The 9565-nt window shown below is 44.2% G+C and overlaps 2 protein-coding genes across 2 annotated transcripts; both read right to left on the bottom strand.

Annotated features, from left to right (window-relative positions):
• Nucleotides 1-4436: 4436 nt before the first annotated feature.
• Nucleotides 4437-5913, bottom strand: LOC111616218. The gene has a single exon (XM_023357646.1). It carries the CDS (start codon nt 5676-5678, stop codon nt 4437-4439), a length of 1242 nt encoding a protein of 413 aa, XP_023213414.1. The 5' UTR covers nt 5679-5913.
• Nucleotides 5914-7702: 1789 nt separating this feature from the next.
• On the bottom strand, nt 7703-8557 carry LOC111616217. The gene has a single exon (XM_023357644.1). It carries the CDS (start codon nt 8540-8542, stop codon nt 7703-7705), a length of 840 nt encoding a protein of 279 aa, XP_023213412.1. The 5' UTR covers nt 8543-8557.
• Between the last annotated feature and the right edge of the window lie 1008 nt (nt 8558-9565).

Below are 9565 nucleotides of genomic sequence, written 5' to 3'. Positions count from 1 at the left end.
AAACATATCAAATTTCAACTCGCTGTAATTTATCTCCTGTTTCACCGATTGCCATCGGGTTTGTTTGTAAGTGGGGAAGAAATATGACACTTTCAAGCGAAGTGAGTAGAACTTTTGCACTACTGCGAGAAAATTTGTCAACCGACCCCGCGTTACCCCCTACCGCGAAAGTCAATAAACGTTAATTGTTTTATGACTCTATTTTCAACACTTCTTTTCTGAGTTGTAAATCGACTAATTGACAAAGATTTTACTTCATTTTACTCATAAGAATGTTGTCTTTATGATTTAATGGATAGTTTCGTAAGATTTTTAGACATAAATTTTATTTTTAATTTTTTATCTGATATAGTCGTGTGTTAAGCTTAACTCGATCACCATTTTCAAAAATTGACGTCGTTCAAAATATCATAGAATCCATCAAAATTATTCGCTCTTAATTTAGTTATAAATGTTTTCTCTGCATGAAATGAAGCGATCGAAAAAATAATGGGTGGACCATCAAAAATTCGGCAATTTACGACATGTTGTCGATTCTATAATCTGTTTTCTTCATAATATAAAATTTTTACAAAATAATACTTAAAAAATACATCCATGTCAATATCTGAATGTTATAAAAATGCAATTATAAAAAAATTTTGTAATTTTCACAATTTGTATTATCATAATTTATTTTTGTTTTTTTCTGTCGCGCGACAAAAAAGTCGTAACGCGATTAAACGCAGCGATTTCATTTATAATTACTTAAAATTCANAAGGGGTTCTTCCTTCACGGGATCGCCTTCGGGAATAGCGGATGTCGACAGCATTCTCTGTTCCGCGTTGAACGGAGAGGAGGCATTTCGTCATTCGAACATGTTCCGAAAGGTGAAATGTCTCCTTGTTGACGACATCATCTTTGCTGCACTGGGAGGGGAGAATGTTTCAATCATTCCTCCCTTTTCCAACGAGTGGGATCCTCTCGTTCGGTGTGGGCAAAGATGGAAAGGAAAAAGCGTCGCTTCGTAAAAGATGCGAACGACTTTTTCTTTTGCTATTTTTTCTGAAGGATATTACTAACCTAGGATAAGAAGGAAAGAGGTTTTTTTCGTTTGTTTTTCCTCTTGTCATACTTACATTTACTAATTTAGGATAAGAAGGCAAGAGGTTTTTTTATTTTTTTCCTCTTGTCATAATAACATTGAAACTAAGACCTTAAATTTAATTTACTAATCTAGATGTAAGAAGACAAGGGGTTTTTATTTTTTTTCTCCTTGTCGTACTCACACTAGTTTAGTAATTCACATCCACGCACGTAAACAACAACATCCCTCACACTGAAACACAGTTCGAACAACGACACATTCGTCGCATCCAATCACCAACCATTCCACTCGCGTGCATTATAAACAACACCGTTTCACAACACGAACACGCTTCCCTAAAACTGGGTCCACGTCCCGGGAAGCGGTAACATCGGTCGCAACGGCCGATGGCCAAAGAGGCTCTGGTAACAATTTACTTTTGATATTAAAATCTGAATTTGAATTGTTATAACGAAATCATTTACTTGTATCCAAATGCTGTTAGATCTGTTTTTCTGAAATGTAAGCTGTTAAAGTGATCTCCTTATAGAAAAACGCTGGCGGATTGTGGATTTTTGGGTTACTGGCGACCCACGTGGCCAGGGTCGGTTCTGGTAAATGTGCAGTTAAATTTAAAAATTGAAATTCAAATATAATTTTATATTATTTTAATCTGTTAACGTCTTATGATTAAGTTTAAGGTCACACTTACATAACTCATTGTGAATGGTTGCATTAAATAACATAAGGTATTATTGTTTGATTTTCATTGCAAATGGGCCTTTATTCTCTTTACTAATACTTACACCATTGTTATAATTGTTGACAAAACCCAAAGTTAACCAGCGATTTATTGTTGAGCTGCAATTTTTAATCTCCTTTAAGTTATTTGATAGGTGTAAAACAGTACTTAGTTTTAGTCTTGTAGACTTCATAAAGATATGTTTTGAAAATTAAAGACATTATAATCAGTGCAGTGATGCCTTCTGATGTCACCGTTAACAAGTAAAGGTTATATTAGATTGAACAGAAAGTTTCAATGGCTGTGGTTATCTGAAATTAATGTGTTTTTTAATTATAACAGTTGTGAAATTTAATACTTCATTCTTGCTGATGTGAGATATTGTTCTTTGTTTTAGAATGTTTAGTTTAAGTTAAATATTACTAGGTTAAAAGTAAATGTTACGTGGTGTTCCTACCTTTCTATATTTTGTCTTTGCTTTCATGTATCTAAACTCAGTTCTAGAGACTAAGGAAGGCCAGACAGACGACAGTGGGAATATATAGGTCTACGGTTTTTTCAAATTGCAGCTCAATTTAAATAAACAGAGAAATGAGCACCAACGTTGTTAATTTAAATAAATTTTCATATACACATACATATGCAGTGATGACATTCGAAATATTTAACAAAGGGTTCGCTAACAGAAAATTTTTCCTTAACAATTTTTTTTTCGCTCAAATGGTGCATCGGAAGCCTCTAGTTTAGTAGTGTTACAGAGTATAATACGTACATTTTAATATTTTTAAAAGAATCAAACCATTGAGAAATGTTACATGTGTTTAACAAGGTTCTGAAAACTTTGAAAATGTTAACAACGGGTTCGGCCGAACCTGTGCGAACCCGCTGAATATCACCACTGTACATATGTATTATATTTATATACTAAATAAGAAAAATTTCATTTTAATTTGCAGCTTCTATTTTATGACAGTGCAGAAATATAACTTTGAACAAAGGTGCCTATTATCAACGGGGAGGCTTGATTTGAATAAAATTAAAATTAATATATATCAAATATTTTAATGGATTTTTTTTATTTACCCGTCTACATGTAACTATCATAAATCATACTACTGATAGTAAAGTCTTATGGGTTGGTTTAGATTTTGAATTTACTCACAATCAGCATTGTAGGGGCAGCCAAATATGTGTAGCACGCAGGTGGCTAACAGTCCAAAACATGCCCTGGTGGCATCGGCAAGAAGAAATTCTACTTGCAGGTCAACATCCGCCTCTCACATACTGTAGTATTTTCCATTATCAGAAATTGCTTCAATATTGTATTACAACAGAAACTAAATTCATTCCACATTTAATAAATGTTCTAAAATCCGAAACACGAAAAAATAATGTCCTCGGCATAATGCCACGCTACAAACTATTAATTAATCATACTGTTTATCTCGGTTCCAAGGGTGGTCACCTTAAGCAGGTCCTACTGTATTTCTATTTTCACATAAAATTTCAAATTATATATCTGCAAAGACTTTAACTAAGTATGAGTTTAATAAACCTTAAATAGTTTATCCTGTTATTAATCCACAACCATAAATCTATGTGGCTTTCAAAAAAAATAAGAAGTTATTATTTATTTATTATTCATTAACAAATCCTGTATAATCCATGTACAAAAGCATATATTTATTAAATTTCCTGAACTTTATAAAATATTAATAAACTGGGGAAAAAATGATTAATTGTTTTGTACTTTGTAAATTTTTTTGGTGAATACTGGGATCCTGAAAATATTCTGCGCCTCTTTTCATAAGTTGTATTGAACATTACTTTTCTGTCTGCTGATGGCTAAAAAATTTAACAAGGCAGCAATAGAAGCAATTTCCCTGACTTTCCAGGTGTGTAGGAACCCTGTACAAAAATGAAAACAAAATGTCAAACAGTCACTTGGTACATCCAGTAAATCTATAAAGAAATTTGATTATTTTTTTAAAATTACTTTCGTACGTCTGTGCCAACATTTGATAAATTATTGATTCGTCTGTACAATACATTACTTCATTCGTGTAGATCGCGTGGCCTTTGATAGTTTGTCGACATAATTTTGTTTTTGTGTTTACTTCCTCGTACCATTACGCAATCATAATTAAGCTAATATAGGTGACATGAAACATTCAAACTAAACTTAGCTAGAATAAACTATAAATTACTAGTTTGCATATCATTAGCATATATTATTTTAGTACATTGTATTTGGCAGACTTAATGCCTGCGATTCTTGCGAAATTTCTGGTAACCCGCATTCAGAAAAGATTGCTCATTACTGCTTTAGTTCCTCAAAAATGTCCCCTAGTTGGTCGTAGTAATGAGTGGCACTTTAACAACTTCTCAATGTTACTTTTGTTGAACTGGCAGGAATATAAAGTTCGCGATTTTATTTTGAAACTGTTAACATATCAAAATCATCAAGTATCTAAATCTCAGTAAAGATTTAAATTTTTAAATTTCTAAGCCCAATAAGTACAAAACACTGGTTCAAATTTTTGAAAGTTTAATTAATACAGCAGTTTGGTTTTTGTATGTAAAAAAATTAAGTTAAAATATTTTTTTATTTATTGTTTTAATCAATGTTATATTAAATAAAATGCTAACTGCAANGATCGATGCAGTAGAGTACCTTTTAAGTAACTAGCCGGAGGTTCTACCTTCTCCGTTACAAATGGGCCCTTGGCCGCCTCCTTGGCCAAGTGATCGGCACATTCGTTGCCCTGGATACCGATGTGACCGCGTACCCATCTCAGGTCAACTTGTCGCATGTGCCTCGCCCTCAGTACCCTACCTCTGATCTCGTGTACCAGAAGGTCTCTGTGGTACCCGTCACGTAACGCCTGAAGTGACGACTGGCTGTCAGAGTACACCGTGACAGCCTCTGGACCCGGATGGAGTAGGATCCACTGGGACGCTCCCGAAAGAGCCACCAGTTCGGCTTGAAACACGGTCGCTTCCTCGTTCAGTCTGACTGACGAACTGTACACTAAGGCTCCGTTGTGGTAAACGCAGTAGGCTGCGCCCACTTGGCTGCCGTCTTTGGAACCATCGGTATATATTTCAATACCGCTTAGAGTCGGTTCACCGGCTTCCCAATCGATGCCCACCCTTAGGCTTGGGTGGGTACTCCATATGTCTGCCTGACATGAGAGTTTCATCGCTGGGTACATCTGGTTGCAGTGCTTTGCCTGTAAGCCCTCCACCGCGACCCTAAAGAACGCCGCCTCCTGGCTGACTACTAGGGGCAGCGGGAGAAGCCCTGCCAGGGCTAGGGCCGCGTCAGTGGATACCGTTCTGTAAGCACGTGTGACCCGTAGGGCAGCGGGCCTTTGGATAGTAAGTAGGGTCTTACTTTGTTTTACGTTGGCAGACTCCTTCCACCAGATACCACAAGCATAGCAGATCATGCGCTCCAGGGCCATCTTGTAGATAGCCCGGATTGCTTCTCCGCCTATGCCGTACTCCTGCCTCGCCAGTCGCGATAGTCCCGCTATCGCTCGATTCGTCTTGTCTCGGACAAACCTGAGGTGCGGCGTCCAACAAAGGGATTGGTCAATGATGACACCTAGGTACTTAAGCTCGCTTACCCTTCTGATGGGGTTGCCCCTTATTCGGTAAATTGGCTGACGTGCCAAAATTCCGGTACGGGCCACCGTCAGGGCCTCCGATTTCTCGGGGCTGAAGGTCAGTTTATGAGACTGTCCCCAGCAAGCGAGCCGTTCTATGGCTTCGTTGCCTTGGCGCTCCATCTCGCGCCGATTGGTACCGGCGACTACTATTAACAGATCATCCGCGTAGGCCTGCAGCTGGACATCGTCTGGCATGGCGAGTCTCAGCGCCGTGTCGGCAAGGACGTTCCAAAGGAGGGGTCCTATGCATGACCCCTGGGGACATCCCCTCTCCAGTTTCCTAACATACCTAGTTGTCGGGGTGACATAAATCACTTCACGTTCGCGAAGGAAACTTTTGACTGTGGAGTAAAGGGTGGAGGGCAGGTTCGCACTCCGCAACTCACCCACGATGGAAGGCCACCAGACATTGTCGAACGCCCCCACAACATCCATCGAAACGAGCGATGTGTGGAGGCCCTGCTGGCGGTTCTGACGAATCAGGTTGACCGCACGGTGTAGCGCTCTGCAGGTCGACGTGTCCGGGCGGAATCCATATTGTTGTGGGTGTAGGAGCCCTTTGCGTTTCAGATGGTAAAACACCCGGTCTGATAGGATTCTGTCTAAAACTTTCCCCAGGACTGGCAATAGGCTAATTGGTCTATATGACTTTGGTTCGTCCTTCGGGCGCCCGTTCTTATGGATTAACACAAGTCGCGTCCGTTTCCACTCTACTGGGAAGTGACCCAGGAGTAGACACTTCTGATAAACGTCACGGAGCAGGTCTGGTTGAGTCTGATAAAGAACCTGTACCATTTCGGCCGTGATCCCGTCGAGGCCGGGTGCCTTCCTCAGCCTTAGGTTGCCGATGGTGTGGGCAACCTCAGAGTCGGACACCGGCACGGGCATCTCGGCCTCAGGAACGGGTGACTCCGCTTCTCGGCGAAGCCTCCTCTGTTCCTCAGTGTCATCATGCTGCTCATCTCCTGGGAAGAGAGAGCGGAGCAGTGTAACCACAGTCTCCTCCTGACTGGAGGTCGTGGTCCCGTCTGGTTTTCTGACAGGTCCCAGGACTGTACCCCTCTTGGCCTTCCCCACCACCAGCTTATAAGGCAAGTGGAAAGGATTCTCTGCGCTAAACTCCTCACAGAACTTGAGCCACGAGGCTTGTTTTGCACTATTCATCTTGTACTTGTACTCGGCATTGGCTCTCTGGAACTCCAGTTTCCTAGTTTGCCGAAGGTCTTGGTCACTGCATCGTTGGAAGCGTCGGCGGAGCGCCCTCGTGCGTTTCCGTAGGACACTCAGTTCCTGGGTCCACCAGGGAACTGACCGGTGTGTGGTGGGCCTCCTCCGCAGGAGCGTGCGATCCGCAGCTGCTCTTACTGCGTTGGTGATGTCTGCCACGACCACTTCCAGGTCCTCGACACTCTCAACCTTAGCGACTTGCGATACGAGTTCCGCTGTCTTTTCTTCGAGGCATTTGCTAAAGCGGTTGCGGTTTTGGACAGTCAGTTTATAGCAACTGTCCAGCTGGATGGGCCGGCCGCCTGTCACCTGGTAAGTGACAAAACGATGGTCGCTACAACTTTCCGCCTCCACCGTTTCCCACTGGTCAACAGATCTTAGCATTGCGCCCGTGCAGATGGTAAGGTCAATCCAGCTTTTTCCGGTTGGTGAGGAATAGGTTGCTATCCCCAACGGGTTGTTGAGGACATGCATCCCCCATCCCTCTACCACCTCCTTCAAGATTCTCCCGGGCAGATCGTCCGTAGGGGAGCCCCACAGCTGGTGCTTGGCGTTGAAGTCGCCAGCCAAGACAACACGGTCGCGGGACTGGACAATCTTTCCGAGGTCCTCAAGAAGGTCGTCTATAGGGCTAGACGGTGGGGAGTAGCAGGAGACCACGACCCAGTTAAAGGTGGGTAACCGTATTTCGACGGCTACCATGAGTCGTGATGCACAGACAGCATACGCCTCGATCTCTCGTCGTGTGACGACGACGGCAGTTCTACACTCGTCGCCTTCCTCGGCAAAGATGCTCCATTGTAGTGATAAGCCACTAACCTTTCCTTGTACAAGATACGGTTCCTGGAGCAGGATGATGTCCACCTCCCGCTCCGCTACTTCCACCCGTAGTTGGGCGATAGCAGCGCGGCACTTTTCAGCGTTAAACTGCATGACTCTGCAGTCTTGCACTGTATCCAAGTGTGTAATCGGATCGAAAGCTATGTCGTGCTTTACTGACCATAATCTGTCCGGGCCTTAACTCGCTCGAGTTCCCGCAGGTAACACGGGCAGTTGGCACTCATTGAAGAGTGTGTGGGGTCCAACTGAAGACCGAACTTACGGGCGGCCTTAGTGCAGTTAATGCACTTCGGCCTGGGTGCCTTACACTCCTTATAGGAGTGATCATCGGCACATTTGCTACACTTTTGAGCTGCCGATGGGCAGTTCTTAGCTACATGCCCGAAGGCATAGCATCGGTAGCACCGGGTACAAGCTATATATTCCCTTACCCGGTTGCGAGTCCAGCCCAAATGGACTCTCTCCTTCTGCAGGAGAGTGCGGTATACCTCAGGGGAGGTCTCAATAACCCAGTTAACGAGTCCTCCCTTTCCCTTAAGAGGGAAACGCGGCTGCAGTGCCCCCGGCTGCAACCGTATGCCATTTTGCTTGGCGAGAGTATCCACAAGACTTTCGCGGGGGACGTCCGGCGAGACGTCGAAGATGATGACGGTCGGTCTACGTTTCTGGGGCAGTCTGTGTGTGACAGCCTCTTTTAACGCGGCAGGACCTTCCGTCAACTCTAGTTGTAGCTTACGGAGCTCTTGTGGTCTTCTAACCTCTACAAGAACTCCATTATTCCGTATTCTACGGACGTTACGGACACCAATACCCAGCTTAAAGGGATCGATATGTTTTTGAAGCAAAGTCTTTACTTCATCGCTGCTCTTAGTTTTATCTTTCGGAAAGACCAAAAGTGAATGCTCAGTCTTTTGTACTAGACTTGCTATCGGGTTTTTGGTTGGTGGGCCTTCTTGGCTAGGCGTCACACGTACTGCTGCCGCGTAGGTCATTTTACTCGCGGCAGTCTTCTTGTTGTAAATAGGACTGACCTGAGGGGCAAGCGGCTTGCTTAAATTGGGAGCCTCTCTCAGTGTCCTTACTTCAGCCTGGAGGGAGGCGATCTCGACCTCCTGGGCATTTAAGACAGCAACGGCCTTGCTGAATATATGAAAAATGCTGGCACACACTGTCTTCTGACAGCGGTTGTCCGTTCGTCCGAGGAGCTTTGTCAGCTCCTCATGGACGCGGTCCAGCTCAGCCCTCCTGCTCTCTTGTGGGGAAGATGCAGGGGGGGTCTCCAGCCGTTTGATTATGCAGGGTGGGATCTACCCTGCTTTGCTTGGGAGAGGTTGTCGTCCCCTCCTTTGCAATGGTGATTGGCGCCTTCTTGGCAGCCTTCCCTTTACTGGAAGCGTTGGCCCTTCGCGCGCGGCGTCGGGCCCTTCGACCTCTGGAGGTGGAAGGCTTCTTCCACTCACCGCTGTCGGTATCAGAGGCGGTGTCAAACACCGTCTCTTCCCCAGAGTCCGAAGACGAGTCGCGCTCAGTCTTCTGCTCTGGGTGGTCGCTTGACGCGACCTCATTCCGTTTTCTAGTCTTGGCGGCCTTTTTGCCTTTCGGCTTAGGCGCCGCCTTCTCCTCTCCCTGGCCATTTCCGGAAACGCAAGCGTCCTTCCGGGTGGCCTCCACTCCCTCATTACCAATAGCATTGATATCCGGCTGACTGTCGGGGATCAGCACTTCCTCATCACTTGCACACGGTGAGTTAGCCAACGAAACACGTTTAGCACATACTGTATCCATTGTCAACATAAAGGTAAGAAAGAGAAATTGGGGATTGGGGTGATCCCGACTTTTCACGGGTGCCCTGAATCCGTTCGGGAATCAAAGTATGCGTTTAAGAGCCAGCTCTGACTTCGGACTTACTGAGGGCTCATTTTGGCTCTCTTATTGCCAGGTCGTCACTGCTTAGCCCGCTGCCGGGACAGCTACCCATTTAAATGGCCTCCTACCCAAGGTCACCCCAGCCCGGC

The sequence above is a fragment of the Centruroides sculpturatus genome, unplaced genomic scaffold (assembly GCF_000671375.1).
Source record: "Centruroides sculpturatus isolate CEXI.00-Female unplaced genomic scaffold, Cexi_2.0 scaffold2559, whole genome shotgun sequence".
Classification (NCBI taxonomy): domain Eukaryota; kingdom Metazoa; phylum Arthropoda; class Arachnida; order Scorpiones; family Buthidae; genus Centruroides; species Centruroides sculpturatus.
This window is presented reverse-complemented; position numbering and strand designations above follow the sequence as displayed.